Source organism: Procambarus clarkii, chromosome 43, assembly GCF_040958095.1.
Source record: "Procambarus clarkii isolate CNS0578487 chromosome 43, FALCON_Pclarkii_2.0, whole genome shotgun sequence".
NCBI lineage: Eukaryota > Metazoa > Arthropoda > Malacostraca > Decapoda > Cambaridae > Procambarus > Procambarus clarkii.
In genome coordinates, this window is record NC_091192.1 from 8,827,738 (window position 1) to 8,848,168 (window position 20,431).

The 20,431-nt window shown below is 43.2% G+C and overlaps 1 protein-coding gene across 1 annotated transcript in view; it reads right to left on the minus strand.

Moving 5' to 3' along the window:
• Window positions 1-2,110: 2,110 nt before the first annotated feature.
• pelo (protein pelota) overlaps window positions 2,111-20,431 on the minus strand; it is a 63,802-nt gene continuing 45,481 nt past the window's right edge. The window contains exons 7-9 of the mRNA XM_045738478.2: window positions 19,364-19,556; window positions 12,472-12,578; window positions 2,111-3,879 (exon numbers count right to left, since the gene is read on the minus strand). Coding sequence (XP_045594434.1) covers window positions 3,785-3,879; window positions 12,472-12,578; window positions 19,364-19,556 — 395 coding nt within the window. The 3' untranslated portion in view covers window positions 2,111-3,784. The remainder of the gene's footprint in view (window positions 3,880-12,471; window positions 12,579-19,363; window positions 19,557-20,431) is intronic.

The following is a 20,431-nucleotide window of genomic DNA, read 5'->3' on the forward strand; positions in this document are numbered from 1 at the left end:
GCAGGAGAAAAAAATCCAGGATGGCAAGGAGTTACCTGAAAAGTGGAAACTGAAAGACACTGGGGCAGAAAGAAGTATAACAGCAAAGGCGTTTAACTTGAGCACCAGGTAATGACTGTGGTGGTGGTTCAAGGAGGTTGGTGAGGTTGGTGATTCAAGGAGCAAGGTACACATTCTTGTGTACCTTACTCCTTGTAGTGCACCGACTAGAACTAGACTAGAATTGTTTGACAATCGCCAAGTAGTTCAAGTCTCAGGGCTTCTCTATCCCATTTTCATTTTGTTTACCTTGCTGTCATCTGTATTGACACACCCACATTTCTGGTGGCCTTTCCTTGATTAGGGTGACTTTTTGCTCTTTGTACCTCTTTAAAAGGGAGCCAAGTTTTGACATGTATTCCCCGGCAGACTTGTATGACTCAAGAGCCTGGTGTGGATAGAATTGGGTTTTGCTTGCCAGGTAACTAGCACCAAGAAGCCACCATAGGAGTCCTCTCTGAATGTCAGGAAGTATGAATCTCCCATGCACAATAGCAACGAGACAGGGCTCTGCAGTTGGATCTTACTTTAACCACCATTAGGCAAGGAATACTTTATACAATAATATTCACCTTTTTAGTATTTTCATAAAGTAGATGTAGTATCCACAAGACTTCATATCCATTTCCTCCAACTATTGTGTTCTTGGCACATCTACTCTATCATATTAAATCATTTCTTCAACTTCTTATACCTGCTAATCTTCAACTTCTTATACCTGCTAATCTTCAACTTCTTATACCTGCTAATCTTCAACTTCTTATACCTGCTAATCTTCAACTTCTTATACCTGCTAATCTTCAACTTCTTATACCTGCTAATCTTCAACTTCTTATACCTGCTAATCTTCAACTTCTTATACCTGCTAATCTTCAACTTCTTATACCTGCTAATCTTCAACTTCTTATACCTGCTAATCTTCGACTTTCTGCAAGTAATTTGATTTTTTTTATGGTTTTCCCTTTATGCAATTTTTAACTTAAAAATGGAGAAAGAACAACAAACCCTGTAAATATGTTTGTTATATATTTATTATATAATAGAGGTTTGGCCAAAGACCAAGTGGCTTAATGTTATACCAATTTATTTTGACTAATGTTTTTATATTAGACAAAGTATACTGAGGGCACTTAACCTGACGAGGTCAAACACCTCCAGAACGCTCACGTAGCCACATTGTCCTGGTCCTTCTTTATCACCACCAAACTCTTCCCTCTCATTTTGACATTTTGACCTGCATTAACTTTCTGGCAATTTATGGGAACACGACTCACAATCTTACAATTTTCTGATTATTATTTTTTTTTTTTACTGAAGAACAAGTCTAATATTTAACAAGCATAATTAGACAAAATTGCCTTTTATCACATTATTAGTAGTGTTAAAAGTAATCAAGTGATGACTGTTCTGATATAGAATAGCTAAATTATATCCCCTAAATTTTCCTGGAAATAATTTAAAAAATTTTATGGCAACCTAATTTATAGTATCTGAGAAGACTTGTCAAAGCTTCCAGAGCTGTATAATGCAAAATGTTTATTAAGCTTATACATCTTACTAATTTACTAATAATTTACGACTATATAGGATAAAACTGACAAGTTTACACACTTATATTCCATAAGAAATATGGAAGAAACCATGATGGGGAGACGTGCTGGTGCTGCTGTAGTCACAGTGCTGCTGTCCACCATAATATTTTACTCAATAGCTTCCCCTTTACAGCTATTTTCATTAGAAAATAGTTCATTTTTCGTTAGTTCATTAGAACAGCTATTTTGTTATTTGCAGCAAATGCTACACACGGACTAGTGTGAAACTCTTACATATCTAACATTTGTGCTTTTCTGTCAACTTCATGAACTAGTTTAAGAGATGCTGGCTGTTACAATCCCAGATGGAGTTAATGGATTTCCGCCTTTTAGAAAGGTTGCACTTTGCCCTTACTAGTACATGCAAATGCTGTATATACAGTTCCAATTATATAGTAGTACTGTATTTGTATCGTGAATGCTAAATAACAAAGTCATAACTTATACCCAAGTATCTGTTAAAATGATACACTTGAACATTGGGTTTTTCCAATACACTTTACTACAGCTCGTAACATTAAAGTAATGCAAATAAACATTTAACACAAACTTTAGTCAATAATTATGGTACAGTATTGTCTTTGTGCTCTGAAAAATAGCTTAAAAATAAAAAATCTAGACTTCTAATCATAGTTTCACTTAATTATGTAGCTACAAAGTATTGTATTTCCTTAGGCTTGTAAATAACAGTTTTCAAATTCAGTTTGAGTCTTTACTGAAGCTGAGCTCAGAAACTATAAAGCCTTTCCTCATTAATTAAGCCATGTTACTTTTAACATATGAACATTATATTTAAATATCACATTTAAAACAAAATTGTGTTTTTATACTGTATTATTATACTATCTTGATAATAACAATACAGTATATACATATTCACTTTTTACTCTCAAAAAACTTAACAGAAGCAGAAAAGATGTATGGATTTGAAAGACAAATTCTAGAGTTCAGAAAAAATGTATATATTTTTACTACTTAAATTTAACTATTTCACAACCTCTTTCATACAGTATCAGGGGAAAAATAATGTTTGTGCTTAACTACAGTATTAAAATGTAAAAAAAACTTTGGATAATTATCTTTTAATGTAAATTATTGTGATACATAAAACATCTTGACAAAGTAGTGAACATGATGATTACATCTCTGGTATCTACTTCACTTACATGTCATCTTTAGCTACAAAACAGTCAAATGTTTCCCCCATTCTGCCATTTTGTTCTGGATAAATATTCAGCACCATACAGTTTTAATATTAATCTTGTTAGAATTATATGAACTGGTTCCTATATAATTATATGAACTCTGACAAAATGCATACAAAATTATTTTGTAGGCAAAAATGTAAAATACTTGTAAGTTCATTAAAGATTTTTACACATACAATAGTTTCAATTAAAAGAAAAAGATATCCAATGGTGTTAGACGAGTGATAAATGCGTGTGGAGAAACGTGCGTGTTATTTAATTGGTTCATACCAATACTGTGAAAACATAAGTAATGGCCCAAAACAAAACATTTTTTGTCCTTGCTACCATGGAATATTGTAAATTTGTTTCATTAAATAAATTTGATCACCCAAATATTGACAAATTAACACTATCAAATATATAAATCAAACTAATGTTACTCAACTCTAATAATGAACTAGCTAGTTGGGTAGTGTTTCACAAACTTATCAAAGGGGCTCGGCTTCGTATTCCTGTCCTTAATGTTGTAGCCGACACATAAATGGTCACCAGGAGTCTTGTTGGAACAAATCAAAATTATATGATAATTTATGACCACTGGCTGACAAGCTTGTTCAAGGGACAATCAATTAGTTATTTACAACAGTCATCACTCCACTTTATTTTAGTTATATACATAGAAGTTATACATGCATTTATAATGCAATCCATAATATCTGGTGTACATATGTCTACTGCTATATTTAGGATCATCTTTTAATAATTGTGGCAATTACTCCCACAGTTCACACACTTTATACGATTTCAAAATAAAACTTTTACATTGCAGTAAAACACAAGAGATTGTGGTCTACCCATAAATCTGGATTATAAACAAAAATATTGTATCAATGTTGTTAAAAACAATGAACTGCATACTTTAAAAAAAAAATCTACAAAGAGGATTGCTATTTAATATTCATATTATTCTTCGTCCGAATCTAACGCATGGTCTTCCTCCTCTATCTCTGGCATGGGGAAGCGGAGAATGGCTGCCACACCAGTCATCTGGTCCAGTTCTAGAGTGAATATCTTTGTATTAATAAATAAAATGACCTCATTCATCTATATACATTAGATCTAATCATAAGAATGAGTGAATGGTGATGCACCTCAGATTTGTACCGTCACCCCTGATAATTTAACATCATCTCGACTGCCACTGCTAACAACTTTCACAAGTTAACACTAAGTAAGAAAAGCACACCTGACAAAAATTTAATTAAAACAAACAACAGAATAATGCACAGGAAAATCATCACATTTGAAATTACATGGAAAGACAAATATCTTATATTGTTGACAGGATCACAAAAGATGACTTTCTATCTCCCTTCCTAATATTTTAATTCACAACGGAGTTACTGCAGACATTTAGAAATTATGCTGTTTTCTCTATATAGCTGAAGGAACAATGAGGTTATGTGCTGAAAATATTAAATGCAAGCAGGAGGAAAGTTCTTATATCAGAGTTATAAATTTACATTTATTATTAACTTAAGAAAAATGATTAGAACAATTTGCAACCTGTAGGAAAAGAAATTCACTGATAGAAACACCTTGTATAAGGTACTTTGTGCCTGATACACCACCCACCCACCCCACTCCATCATAAATATACTTAAGTGTTGTCTAAGCTCACTTATCCAAATTATATGGGAAGGACCTCCCGCCAGATAAGCCAGACATGCGGATAAGCAGAATTTTTACCGGAGATGTCCAAAAGTGAACGTAATCGCAACTTTTTTTACCACAACCAATCAATTTTAATTTCCCCGCACACACACTATTAAAAAATATACCGGTACAATACTAATTTAAAACAGAAACTTCAGCGAACCTTGCTGTAGGTCATCTTCCTTTCCTTGCTGCATAAAACACTGTACAGTACTTTGTATTATCTTCAAATCAATAATTCTTGAAAATTTATATAACCTAACACAACACTAAAATTACTGTTCACGAGCTTGGTAAGATCAGTGTTAGCTGCCAGCGGCTGAAGCTTCACTGGTTGAAGGTCCTTGGCTTGCTTGTGAGGCTTCACTGGTTGAAGGTCCTTGGCTTGCTTGTGAGGCTTCACTGGTTGAAGGTCCTTGGCTTGCTTGTGAGGCTTCACTGGTTGAAGGTCCTTGGCTTGCTTGTGAGGCTTCACTGGTTGAAGGTCCTTGGCTTGCTTGTGAGGCTTCACTGGTTGAAGGTCCTTGGCTTGCTTGTGAGGCTTCACTGGTTGAAGGTCCTTGGCTTGCTTGTGAGGCTTCACTGGTTGAAGGTCCTTGGCTTGCTTGTGAGGCTTCACTGGTTGAAGGTCCTTGGCTTGCTTGTGAGGCTTCACTGGTTGAAGGTCCTTGGCTTGCTTGTGAGGCTTCACTGGTTGAAGGTCCTTGTCCCGCTTGTGAGGCTTCACTGGTTGAAGGTCCTTGTCCCGCTTGTGAGGCTTCACTGGTTGAAGGTCCTTGTCCCGCTTGTGAGGCTTCACTGGTTGAAGGTCCTTGTCCCGCTTGTGAGGCTTCACTGGTTGAAGGTCCTTGTCCCGCTTGTGAGGCTTCACTGGTTGAAGGTCCTTGTCCCGCTTGTGAGGCTTCACTGGTTGAAGGTCCTTGTCCCGCTTGTGAGGCTTCACTGGTTGAAGGTCCCTGTCTTGCTTGTGAGGCTTCACTGGTTGAAGGTCCTTGTCCTGCTTGTGAGGCTTCACTGGTTGAAGGTCCTTGTCCTGCTTGTGAGGCTTCACTGGTTGAAGGTCCTTGTCCTGCTTGTGAGGCTTCACTGGTTGAAGGTCCTTGTCCTGCTTGTGAGGCTTCACTGGTTGAAGAGCCTTTGGTTGCTGTTCTTACTAAATAAGAATCAAGTTTAGCTTGCCTCTTGTGTTAATTAAACCCGTCCTCTTAAAAATAACGTCACTTTTCAGTCGTATGTGCGCTATGGCCAAAAATTGAAGTAATTTGAAATGAACCAGCTCACGAAAGTGATGTACCGTCACATTTTCTGTTTGGGTCCTCTCCAGCTTAGTCTGTTAGGTTAGGCGAGGAAACTTTCAGTTAACTTTTTTCATGACGTTTTGAAACTTTAAGAGAATTTCCTGCCCTCCTAACCTACCAGAGGACCCTTAACTTACTGTTTTGGAAAAAAAATCTGAAATTTATTTTCAATTTTTTTCATTTTAAAATTACATCAGTTTTCAGCCATATGTGTAAACGGCTAAATTCAGATGTAATTTATAAGAGGTCAGGCTGGTTCATTGGCCTCTCTTATGATCAGTTCATTGGTTCACCTCAGGTACTGATACACGTTTCCAACTTCAGTATTAGCAAAGTTGGATGAAAAATTAATTAACATGTCAACAGAAGACATGAGTAAACTGTATTTGGTTGTCTGTGGTGGTGTTAGGACTAGCTTTTTCTTCTCTTAACACCTCCAGGATGATTGCTGCTGCCACCAGACAGTCTTGGCAAAATATTATCAAAGTTACTATGAAAACAAAGTTATTTAAGAAAATGTTTCACTAATGTCGTGGCAATGTGGTGTTATGCGAAGGTTGAGAGTACATGGCCTGGGCGGGTCCACTAGGGGCAGGCAGGCACATTATATAGGCTGCCAGGTGGACAAAATCCCTAAATTAGAGCAGGAAACTAGTCTGAACATGCAGTTTCTCAGAAATTTGTATTTGTTATAATATTAGATAATTCTTTAGTTTTTACTGTAATGAATTGTTTTAATATAATTCTTGTTTAACACTTTCGCGCTATCTGAACGCGCCGGCGCGTCCGGTTTCATCTAACGTAAACGCATAGTGGACATAAAGTTATGTCTTCTTTTAAAATATTTGTATAAAATTCAATTTTAATCCGATTTCATAGGGGTTTGTTTCAAACGACGCGCCATGAAGTTCTCTTTCTCACCACTAGGCCGCCTGGCGCGTCGGCCTACCCAGTCACGTGACAGGCCCATTGTTTTCGTGTCACGTGTCGTGAGTCGATCACGCTCCCCTCGCGTGCCAAACTCGAGCATTTTTACCCGTTTCCGTGTGGATTATACCCAATTACTTCATCAAAAATGGATCAAGGTCAAGGCCCAAGCACTTCTACGCCCAAGGAAGCCTCCAGGTCATCGAGATCAAATGGTTAAATATTACCATTTTACCAGGAAAACTCACAAGTGGACCAAAAAGATTACCTTTTATTTCCTGCAAATGGCATTGCATAATGCCTATGTTTTGCACAAATACAACACAACTGATCGAAAAAAGCTAACATTGCTACAGTTCCACGAAGTGGCAATCTGGGCCCTATTGCACTGGGACACAGAGGAGTGGCCTAAAACAACATCATCATCTCAACACTTGCGGCACGCTCCAGACATAAATGATGACACAGCTCCTGCCAATGCTGACGCCATGCCAACTCCCGGACCATCTGGTGTGAGGCGGCCTTTGTTCACTACACCACCTCAAGATGAAGCAGACAACGAATCTGAACCCGACATGTCTGCCACACTGCCAGTTGACGAAACTGTTTTGTCAGATGAATCTGACTCTCCTGCAACTCCTGTTACACCTCCAGCGAGAGGACCTGGCCGCCCTATTGTTGATTCAGAAAATCGCATGAACTACAAACTGAAACATGAAATTTACAGACTGCCCAAACGTCTCAAGTGTCATGCATGCGCACGGTCCGGTAAAAGGAAGGACACGAACTATGGATGCAAGACCTGTGGTGTTGCACTCTGTGTTGTTCCCTGCTACACCAATTACCACCGGAAACAGGTGTATTGGGTGGTGAAGAAGTAACCACCCGCAACAGCTTCACTCCACCAACACACCATCTGTTGAGCAACTTCAGGAATGAAGAACCTGAAGAAGGTGGAGTGAAGAACAAATGCTCAACTTACTTTTCCACAACCAGCCTTCCCTTGGTAAGTACACCTATTTGGTCCAAGTTTGTGTAGTATAATTTAGCTCATAGAACATTCTATTGCGAAAACATTGCCACAAAAATGAATGACATTCATACAATAATAATATCAGAACAGTGAAATAAGTATAAACTTTCAAAGCAACGTTTCGTGCATGTGTCGTCCGGTCACCGTTACCGGGTAACAGTGCGCCCACTTCCCACACTCTTGCGGGTGGGCCGAGACCATTATTCTACGATTATATTCATATCACTGTGTTGGGAATTTTATTGGGAGTCCATTGATACCAAAATTAAGGCTGTAGGACAATTGTAGAGGTGATAATAATCCCAAGAGTAGAAACATTTTGTTGCTGTTGAGCGCTCACGGCGACTCATCTTCGTAGTTATTTATTTCATGCTGGTATCTCTATAGCTTTCGTGACTTTTTTTACTGATGTTCTTCTAGGGAATTTTATTGCGAACACGTTGGTACCAAAATGAAATACGTAGCATGAAAACTAAGGTCAGAAAAGTAAAAAGAGTATACACATTTTTGTTTTTACGCTTAAGTGATAAAAACGCCGCGCGCACATACGGTTGGTTGAGTGACCTTCGCCGAGAGCGCGAAAGTGTTAATATTCTTGTTTTAACATACTGTACTTCTGTCTGTGGAATCCGGCAAAATCTCCAGTTATCCAAATTGCTATTCAGATATGGCGAAGTTTTGCCAAAAAATATCTGGCAGGAATTTTCACTGGATAACCCAAATATCCAGATCAGCGCACTTCAGATAAGCGAGCTGATACTGTACTGTAGAACAGTTTGATGACTAAGTGGTATCCCACGAAACATAAATGAAGAGAGAATTTGGAAAGTAACTAATAAAACAAATACAGTATAAAAAAAAATTTGGATGAGTAAACCTGTTTAAATTAGGATCTGACACTTGTATTCAGGTGTGGGAGATGAATCATTACAAGAACAGTGTTAACCAACTAGACAAAGAATAGAGGTCTGTGTCATAGAAAAAATTTTTTGCCCTGTGTCACAATACAACCATTTAGCATTCCTCCCCAACTGCCTGCTTTCCCATGCCTGGCAACTTTATTGCCTGGGGATCACAGGGACGTTGATTCCCCCCCCCCCTTTTTTGGTTGATCCTTCAAGTGTGGATATGGTATCAAGCACTGTCTTGGCTTAAAGGTGCCGGGTCTTGTGGTTTCCTGGTGTGCTCACAGGGTGTGGGACACCTCTCCTCCTCCCCCCCTCCTCACCATCTTCCGTACACCAACAGCAGTCATCAGCAAGGGTAAGTAATAACTTGAACATAGTTTTGTAGTGTAGATTTCGATGAATTAGGTTTAAAATTTAGTTTGAAGTGAGGTTTTTGGGTAGTCGGAAATGGATTAATTCATTTCCTGTTATTTCTTATGGGGAAATTAGCTTTGGTTTACAAGTTTTCAGATTATGAGCCGTCTCCAGGAACGGATTAAACCGAGGTACCACTGTAATATACACGTGGAAGATACTGGAGGGCCAAGTACCAAATCTACACAGTAAAATAACAACGTACTGGAGTGAACGATATGGAAGAAAATGCAGAATAGAACCAGTGAAGAACAGGTGCCATAGGCACAATCAAAGAGAACTGTATAAACATCAGAGGTCCGCTGTTGTTCAACACCCTCCCAGCGAGCATAAGAAATATTGCCGGAACAACTGTGGACAACTGTGGACAACAACTAGATTCCTCCAAGAAGTGCCGGACCAACCGGGCTGTAGTGGATATGTGGGCCTGCGGGCCGCTCCAAGTAACAGCCTGGTGGACCAAACTCTCACAAGTCAAGCCTGGCCTCGGGCCGGGCTTGGTGAGTAGAAGAACTCCCAGAACCCATCAACCAGGTATCAACCAGATGGTTCCCATCTACCTGGCACATCAGATGTGGGGATTAATAAGCCTACTGGGAACCAGCGCTAGAACATGGGCCCCTTCACAGAGGCGCAGACAGTGGCGACATTTCACCACCTCACCAGTTAAGGTAAACAAAGTCAGCGAGTCAGAACAAACCACTGCTAAATTCAAAAGACCTCTGTAACACCGTAAGGTGTTTGGTTTAGTTTTATTTAAAAATACATAAGAGATACATGAGTCAGAGACAAGGATCTGAGAGACGCCAGTTTGTCGGCCTGAAATTCACACCTCTAAGCGTTAATGACCCCAAGTGACCTGAGGTCAGATCATGCAAATTTCACCTTGCTTCTGCTAATCTGATAATTGGCCTTCAAACATGCCGACGTTTAAGGAGTGGTTTCGTAGAGAGCCTCGGGCTATCTACTAGTGGGCGGAGTTAGCTACTAGGCTCCCCAATATATACTCGGAGAGCAGAGCATAGAAGAGATGAGATGAGATGAGAATAGGAGACCAGCCAGCAGAGCAGAGCAGAGGCCAGCCGTCGTCGAGATAGGCTGTCTCCGGACGGGGGGTGACGCTGCCTGACAACTGCAGACTCCCCCCCCCCCCCCTCTATCCAGCTATAGGCACTTGGTGAGTTGAAAATTAAGGTGACTTGGTCGTGTTTACAAGGGTTGTGTGAGGATCAGGGGCAGTCAAATTGTAGGGTTCTTGAATTCTTGGATGATGACTCACTTTGCATATTAATCTTGAACATTTGAATTGCTTAAATTATGATACTTATGTGAAATATAATTGATGAATTTATTATTTAAATTGTCTTTAACTTTGTTCCCTAGAGTTTTTGAGTTGAGGTGAGAAAGCCTCTGCGGTTACTGGGTTCATGATTTTAATGAGTACATGATACAGATGGAACAGACTAATAATGACCTCGTGTTAACATCTTTGAGAATTTTGTGATACAGACAAGTTCCATTCCTTGTCTTGTATGTAATGGTCTTGAATGGATGGTGGCAGCATTTCTTCTTCTACTATCTACTCTTCTATCATCTACTTTTCTACTTCTACCTATCTACTCCTCTCCCTCCACCCCTCTCCAACCTCTCACTTTCAGTTGACGACCCTCCTCGCTCCTCCCACCTCTCTACCTCTCTCACCCCCAAACCCTCACTAATTACTTCATTATTCATCTCTTTCCTTTCGTTTCTCTTATACGTTTGTGGCAGTGAAATGTGTTCTAGAGTTCTCTCTAGAGTTTCGGGTAGCTGATCAAGTTACGGTGCCTTGTAGTTCCCGCACCTAGGTAGTCGAATACCTAGGTTACAAGGTGTTGAACGAGAGAGGCTGCCGTAGGAACTCTGGGGGGTGCTCTAGAATAGTTAGCTAACTGAGGACAGGATAACGGACTAGAGAGAGCCGTTTCCCCCAGCCTCGTTAGTTAACTGGGGGGTGGAATAATGTACAAGAGAGAGCCATTTCCACCACCCCCCGTTACACCTCAAAGACTTGAAACCCGCCTAATGAACTCTGAGTCCCAATTATGTAAACAATCAATCTGATACTCTTGAAACTAGCACAAGCTTGTTTGCGCCACCTTCCCCATTCATTTAAGGGGAAAAGGGAAAGCAGCTCACCACTTGCCGAGGTCTGAGCTGTCAGTTCTGGATCAGATGTAAACACCTACCAGACAACCAGAAAGAAGAGGAGGAGGGGGGGGGGGGGGAAGAATGATCAGGGAGCCTCTTATGGCTCTCTGAAGCTAACTACACACAGAGGAGGAAAACACATGAGATTTACCAGGGAGGAGGGAGCACCAAAGATGAAAAGGAAACCCCCCGGACAAGGCCACACAAGAGCGTCAATGCCTGGGAACATTCATCAAACACCGGGCTGCCAGAACCATGTTAGGCCTCCAAAACTCCCATGCCTGAATATCAGCCCAGGATATATTTGCAAACAGCTGAAAAAGTGGCACACATCATGGGCACAGTAGACCACAGGCTGGCTAGCCATAACACTGCAGATGACCAGAGATATATATACCTTGGAACAGGGAACAAAGGAAACAGGATCAATCCACAAAGCATCCACTGAAGTCAAATCAGCGGCACAAATGTAGCGAAGGAGAGCCACTGTGGAACACAGTGTATGATGCACCCCCCGACTGAACCGACCATCAATACCCAAAGGACCCCTCCAAAAGTCAACGTGTTCTTCACCAGAAAAGGAGGAGCCAGCTGCAAATGAAAAAATGTCCACCAGGGTGAAAAGAAACCGCGCCTCTAGAGAGCATGAAGCTCCCTTACCTGACAAACTGAGGCAAGGGAAACCAAAATTATGGACCAAAGGGATTTGGTCCATGATTTGGATTTCATCTGATCCCCAAATGCCCTACTCATTGCAGAGCCAGATTTTGGTCCAGGTTCTCAGTAGGTCAACACGAGTCTCAGATGCTTAGTGCACTTCAAGTTTGGCTTCAACAAAGAACAAGCTGCGGGAAGCCAATGACGAGGCCTCCCAGAAATATTCATTGCATTTTTATTGAACTTTAAAAATGAATAGCGAGACTTCTCCCTCCCCTCTTTAACATACCTTATCTTTCTTAATTCTTTTTATCTACCCCTAGCATAATCTATATATAATTTTTCAACTTTATTGCATTATCATTGTTATTCATAAAATTCCCAAATTTGTTTACAAATATAGAAGTAAAGCGCTCTTAGAAATATCCCCAACTCTAATAAACTCTCCCGTAAGTGCTGTGTCTCAGCAAATAGTACATAATGAACAATGTGAAAAAGGGTACTCACGTTCACCAGAAACATGAAGGCTGGAGAATATCTTCACATCCCCGCTATTCTCTTTTACACCATCCACCAGCCTCACGTACCTTTGCCGCTCTTCCAAATCCTTCGATCTATTAAATAAGACATTATATCAACATAGGATAGGTTGATATAAATTTACAGAATTTATATCAAAAGGTTGAAATAAAGATTTAAATAAAAAAATTCTTTTAAAACTCAAATTGTATAAAGGTGGTTATCAAAAGCTTGCATGCTGTTTATTTTGCATAAAATACATCATGGAGGTACATTATATAGCAATTTCTGGTGAATCAACCTCATTTTCTGGTCCTGCATCTCTCTCTATCAAATTTGTTGTGCTTTCATCATATATCTCTCAAAGCCTGGCATACATCTTATTTACTTCCTTACCTAGCAACAAGTCTTTCCAATCAACTTCATTAAAGAATTTACTAACTTCGCCAGTATCCTCTCATGAAATCAAGTTTATCAACTGTTTCAAATTCCTCATTCACCTCTAAATTGCAATGTACAGTATTACATATTTTAATTCCAAGAAGACATGATCGCTCTTACCCAAGGGATTAAGGTGTTGAATATAGAATATCTCTCCTTTCCTGGTGAATCTTAAACCCAACATTGATAGAACATCTCCTTCCCTCATTTTTGTGGCCTGCTTAATGTACTCGCCTAATTGTACTTGTGGGGATTGAGCTTTGGCTCTTCTGTCCTGCCTCTTAACTGTCAGTCAACTGGTGTATAGGTTTCCTGAGCCTACGAGGGAAGGGCATGGACCCTTGCCTCCCTCGTCTCATCATTATCAACTTAATAATGGTCCAGGACAAACCAAAACGTCGTCGTCTCTTCAATTTCTAGTGTGGTTTGGTCAATATTTTTCAGCTACATTATTTTGGACTCTTCATCTGCATCATTGTAATTGCACCACTGTGTCTCATGCAAGTCTCACATCCAGGGTGTAGTGTGTACTTTACCTCATCCTTTTCACCTGCAAAAAGTAGCCATGTGCAGGACCTGTAAGGTGAACCCATCACCATAGCTGACCTTGGTAGTCTTATCAAGGTCAGCCACGTGATTATGAGATTATAAACTCTCACCATACCAGTTTAATCGCTCATCATGGGTGCAAAAATGTAGGTAACTGTATATAATGTGTATGCAGTGCGATAACAGCAAAAACACTTACTGTTCTAAAAATATAATGTGTGATTACCTAAGTGTAGTTACAGGATGAGAGCTATACACGTGGTGTCTCATCTTTCCAATACTGTCATAACGCTTTGAATCTACTGACGGTTTTGGCCTCCACCACCACCTTACTTAGCTTGTTCCAACTGTCTACCACTATTTGCAAAAGAAAACTTTCTAATATTTTTTCGGCACCATGGTTTCCTTAGCTTGAATCTGTGTCCTCTTGTTCTTGAAGTTGCTGGTTTCAGAAATTCCTTTTTGTCAATTTGGTCGATTGCTGTTAGTATTTTGTAAGTGGTGATACACTACATGTAAGTGTATCACCACTTTTTATTTTTTTAATAAAAGAAAAAGCATGATGACGACTTGCGAGCAGAGCGAGCACCGCGCCCACCAGACGAAGACGGCTTTGGAGGAGGCACTGGCACAAAAGCTGCACCAAAGGCCCACCTCGACAAGCAGAAGTCAAGAGCCATGGCACGGTCACAAAACTTGTGCCAAGACCAAGAAGTGCAGTCTGCAAGCCAGGAAGACCCAGGAACCCCAGAACAGTCAATACCAGAGCGCATAAGAGGGAACCACCAAGGGCCACCCGAACACCAAAGGGGAAACCGGAGAGGAAGAAAACTTCCAGAACGAAACAGAACCCAAAGGAACCTGGAAACGAACCCAAGGAGAGCTGTAACCACCACACTTGCCGGCAGAACGCACCACAGAAAGTAACGGCAAAACACATGACCCAGATAAAAAGGAACCCGGAAATGAACTCCGGGGAAACCCTAACCACCACATTTGCCGGCGAAACGCACCACAAAAAGGATGGGCAAAACACCTGACCCAGACAAAACCCCTGGCAAAAACAGCAAGAAAATGCACTGAAAACTAGGGATCAAAGGGAGTGGGAGCAAGCAGATCATACAGCACAGACAACAAGCCCAAAAACTATGGCCCAGAACCCAAACAGAAAAACACAAACAGGCAAAAAACCAACACTCAAATGTTCCCAGAGGAACAGAAAGGCCAGACCACCCCATAAGAAAGAATAAAACAGACACACGACAACGGGAGAAAAAAAAACCTAAAGGTGAAAACCATCCTCCAAAAAGTGAGCTCACACTCCCAGGCACATGTAAACAAACTGCAGCACAACCCTGGTGGCCATGCGGGGAAGTGCCCGCAGAAGGAAAATAGCCACTAAAACAAAAGGAGAAGCAGCTGAAGCAAGGGAGCCAAAATCATGTCAGCAAATGTGGGAAACAAAGCAGACGGGAGGCGAGACGGAAAAAAAAAATGCCCAGACGGCATAAAGCCCAAGCAGGGGCAAACAGCACCAGAACTGCAAGCGGGCTCCCCCAGCCAAAGTCCCTTGGGCAGAGCTGTCCTCCACACCCTCAACCCCTGAAGAAAAGGCAGAGTCCAGGGGAAAAGGTAGCAAAGAAGGGAGTCTGCTAGTAGGACCAAGAGGCCTCAGCAGGAGGAGCAGGCTCAAATGCCTTCATCCCCAACCCGCATGGGGCAGCCCCCGAAGCCGCCCGAGTCTTACTGCCAACTAAACCCCGCCCTGATCCCAAAACCCGCAGACATTATGGAGCAGGGGGAAGAAGAGAGGGGGGGGGGAGACAGAGCGAACAACGCCTAACCAAAACAAGGCAGCCTCGGGGCATCCAGGTGGGCAACCAACGTAGCATGTTGCATGGATGCCACCTGTGCCCGAATATCATTGTCATCAGAATGGGTAAATTGGAAAACAAGCAGAAAACACGACTCGGAAGACTCCGGGGTATCATTGACCCAACAAGCGGTATGACAAATGCAAAAGTGGTGACTGGCACCCTGAGACAAGGGCACAAGGCATCCTTCAAACTCGCATGAGGCGAGCTGGAACTGGGAAGAGCCCAGACAAAGTTTTCCAGGGACCGTAGGCTGACTGCTACAGGAAGCCCGGGCAAGGTGTTGCTAACTGGTTAGACCCAAAAGCTAACAAGGGGGGATGATCAAACTACTGAAACCCCTGCGACATGTACAATCACAGGGACCTAGTGGAGGGTCGCCAAAATAATACAAGTGGTCCTATAGCCCCACAGAGCAGAGGCAAAGTTCTTTGCCCTACCAGGCAAAGAACAAAAATAAAAGAAAATCCCGCAAAAGTACAACGTCCCCAGAGGAAACAGGAACCGGCCGCTGCATGGGTAAGCTGATTGCACATCACCTTGACGCACCAATCAGCAACAATATCACTCCCTACCCATGGCCAAACAAGGGGCATGAAACTCCAGCTGGTCCCAAGGGTGGGGTAAATGCCAAGCAGCAAAAACCCCTACGGAAATGGCGTACTGAAGTCACACGGAAAACGAACCCTAGCACCCAGGGGCAGTACTCACAAGGCACTCAGGAAAGGCCTCCCTTTCCTAAGTGCATGCAGCCAAAGTACACTTATTACACCTGGCCACCACACTACAAACTGCAGAGGACACCACTAAGGCAAAACACTGCCAGGAAATTGAGGCCAGAGTTGACGACCGCCTTAGTTCGCATCAGCCAATGAACTGGAGTTGCTGAGTAGCCGGTGTGGTGGTGGGTCCGGGACTCCCCCCTCCCCCTCCCCCTCCTAAGGAGGGAAGGTCTGTGCAGACAAGCGACGAAGTGTGACATTTGCTTGTTTCATTAGGATTTGTGGGAGTTCTGCACCTCTGTTCATTTTTGGTTGCAATTTTCTTGCCTTGTGGGGTAACCCCCAGTCAATGGCAGATTAGGAAAAAACCCAACCACAAGGGGGGTTTTCTAGATTCCATTGCTCCTTGTTACTCTGAGGGAGAGCCAGGTTCTGGCTCGTGGTCCCCAGTAGGATGAACTCCATTGACTAATGCCCTAGTCTAATATATCGCATATTAGCCCAATAGTTCCAGGGAGCTGAAGGGGCTCCCCACAGAAAAAAAATACACCGCCTTCCGGAGAATAGGTGCATGTAGTTTCAGCAACGCCCCCGAGATCAACGCCCCAGACAACGGCCCGGCACTCAAAAGCCTCCACATTCTCCACAAGCCAGTCCGAGGACACGTTGTGAAGGGAAAAAATCCAAGTGAAAGAGCACTTGGATCTGTGCTCGATCCAAGCACAGGATCGAGGCCAGATGCCCACGAGCACGAAGATCCTCCGCAACCAAGGCAGCCGAAAGGGAGAGTACCTGAGAGTACCACTGAAGCAAGCCAACCTCCCAAGGAAGCACAGTGGTGTAAAGGCATGAATTAAGGTGCTCAAAAGCATCCTCCAAATAAACCTGTAACAGAGTAGTAAACTCCTGCCAATCCAGCATGCGGGTATGACAAAAACCATGCCATGCCCCAAGCAAAAAGGAAGGGCAGTCTGCAAGCCAAGAAGACACCAGAAACTCTTAACACACCCAATATAGGGAAGAGGAACCAAAATCAAGAGAGAGACCGGGTCCATTACAGAGGCCGGGCCTCACAAGAGGTACGCACCAAGGGCCTCCCAAATCTCCGCAGGGGAAACCTGAGAGGTGGAAAACCTCCGGAAGGACAAAGCCGCGGAACCCAAAGGAACCCGGAAACGAACCTGGGGAGGTGCCAAACCTATATCAAACTCATACATGGAAGGAGACTACGAAAACCCCGAACCCTGCAAGATCAAACCCCGCCCTGAGGGCACCAAGCCCAGGCAGGATCAAATGGGACCCAAGCACCCCAGGCTGATTTTCCCACAGCCCCGGAAGCCAGACTCCGGGGCAGAGCCGTTTTCCCACGCCCTCCACCCTTGAAGAAAAGCTAGAGTTCAAGGAAAGGCAGCAAAGAAGGGGGTCTGCTGGTAAGACCCAGAAGCCTCGGTGTGAGGATCAGGATCAAAGGCCTCTATCTTCACATCAAAAGGGGGCAGCCCCTGGGGCCACCCGAGTCTCATCCCCAACAAAACCCCGCTCCAATTCCGAAACCCTGAAACACTTGGGAACCGGCAGCAGGGAGTAAAGAGTAGGGCGAATCATGCCAACCGGGGAAGGACTCGAGGGTGTGGACTGAACCGAGGCCGAAACAATCAACGTCCCCAATCCGGGTCCCTAAAACATTCGTGCAGGCGACCAACCTAGCACGTTGCACCAACAAAAACTTAGCTTGCAACGCGACAGCCGCTTGACCCCTAATATCTCCCGAGGAAGAATGGGTAAATTGGATGAAGAGCGGGGAACAAATCTCACACGACTCCGGGTCAAAGGGGTAGTCGACTCAACAAGCAGCATGACAGAGGCAAAACAGATGATTACCACCCTGAGACAAAGGCAGCGAACAACCTTTAAATTTGCACAAGGCGAAATGGAACAAAGACATATCAATAGTCACCCGAGCCAAAACGGGTTTCCAGGGCCCCGCAGGGGAAGGTGTAACCCTACGGGAAGCCCAGGCAGTGGTGCTGCAAAACCGGTTGAACAGCTTCTATTTACTGAGCAACCCTATTCACAGGGTTGCTCCCTGTGAAGGGAGTAACATCGGGGGCCGAGTGCAGGACTACCAAACGGAACCTAGATGTATATAATGGGAAGCCAGGCAGCCCTCCACCAGGTAGCCCTCCACCAGGCAGAAAAAAGAACTCAAAAAGAAACCCCGAAAGTGCATCACAACAACAGAAGGCCAGAGAGAAACAGTCCCCAATAATATGCGAGCTGTGCAACACCGTGCGCCCCAACCAGCAACAAATACTCCCTACCCAGTGCACAATGAAAGCACCAAGACCACCGCTGTCCCCAAGAGTGAGGCCGATGCCAAGCGACAGCAACCCCTACAGAAGTGTGAACCCGAAAGCCCTAGGTGCATGCAGCCCGAAATACTGCTTACTACTCGTGGCCAAAGCCCCAACACACAGCAGGTACAACCACCAAGCTTAAATCCTGACAGGAAATCGAGGCCAGAGGAGACATCAGCTCCAGCCGGCTTCAGTCGACAAACTGATATGCGCGTGGCCGGCTCAGGTGGACGGGGCCTTCCCCTTCACTGGGCCCCCTTCCCCCAGAGGGGAAGGGGGCCCAGTGCAAACGTGCTGCACTTCGGTTTGATGATGATTTTCTTGTTACCTTGTTTTTCTTGGGGGGGGGAGGGGTTGCTCTGTTCGATCTTGGGTTGCAATTTTCTACCAGTTGGAGTCTGTTTTGGGGTGCGTACCTTTCTGGGATACCTAACCCCAGTCGATGGCAGACATGAATATACTCTCAGAGAGTGGAGTTTTCATAGGCCACTGCTCCCTGCGCCTCTCCCAGGGAACCAGGTTCTTACTCGTGGTTCCCGGTAGGCATAAGAACGCCATGTGACTGAAGCCCCAGACTAATATAGCTAATATCAGTCAGAAGCTCCAAGGAGCTACAGGGCTCCCCACAGAAAATAACAATCTGCTGGAAATTACTTCATAACACATATTTCACCTTGGTCCATGCCAACATTTATATATTTCTGACAATTTTGAGGGGAAGATCTGACTGGTGGCTTTGGTCTATATCTGTACGTAGGTCCCAACTACTACAGTATACCCATCAACAGAATTAAAGCTACAATATACTGTACCTGGATAAATATAATTCCTCAGTCTAACTGATGCATATTTCATAACAAAATGCTATAATAATTTAAATAAATACCATGTATCTACAAAAAGAAGAAAAAGAAAGGGGGGGGGGGGAGGGACATACCTAAACAGACTGTCAGACACCAGTAGAGTTTCAATGGCCTGGCTATCGTTGGCTCTCTCAACATGCTTGATGCCATAATAAGCACGGTCAGGGTCAGTTCCTAACATGGTCATGAACTGCTGAAGAGCCTTAGTTTCTCCAGCAGCCTTAGTGTCTGCCAGCCTTGCAGTTACTGCTGGGTCTTCAAGCACCTCTGCAAAGCAATGAAGTATAAATTTTCTAACTCATTTTTAATCAACTAAATTGGCAAAACATATGCACCAATTTAAAATGACAGTGCAGGATTAAAACAATGGCCTGTGTTACAGCAAAGTTATCATCAGAGAGTACAATAAATAAAAATGTTTAACCATATAATGATATGAAACTTTAAGCCCAGTGTTGGGTGCCGACAGCAGTGGACAGCGCTTCAGATTCGTAGTCCCGAGGTCCGAGTTCGATCCCCAGTGGAGGCGGAGACAAATAGGCAAAATGTTTCTTTCACCCTGATGCCCCTGTTACCTAGCAGTAAATAGGTACCTGGGATTTAGACAGCTGCTATGGGCTACTTCCTGGGGGGTGTGTAACAAAAAGGAGGCCTGGTCGAGGACCGGGCCACAGGTACGCTAAGCCCTAAAATCATCTCAAGATTGAATGTAATGAAACACCTCTTTTTTGTAGAGGCCCTGGTAGCCTCTGAGTTATCTCACCAAGATGACTCCCCACTACTGGATTTTTCAGTTGCAGGAGTCATGTTTGGCCTGACCAGAACCAGAATATGGCCCCTTCACAGGTGTAAGGAGAAGGGCATTCTTATGATCACCCCTCACTGTGAAAACATCCATAAAGTCTGAAACAACACAGATAACTGCAAGGTTCACAGAAAATGAATCATCAAAACAGCCAAACAATTCATTCAAAACAATTGCTTTACTCAAAACTAACTGGAACCTGTTAGTACCAATGGCTGCCACAAGACAGCCCAACCATCAGCTCACTCCTTGTCAGTGTGGAGCACAACAAACCAAAGAACCTGGTAGGGATGGAGCGAGTCAAGAAGTCACTGGGGGGGGACTACCAGAAAGTTGC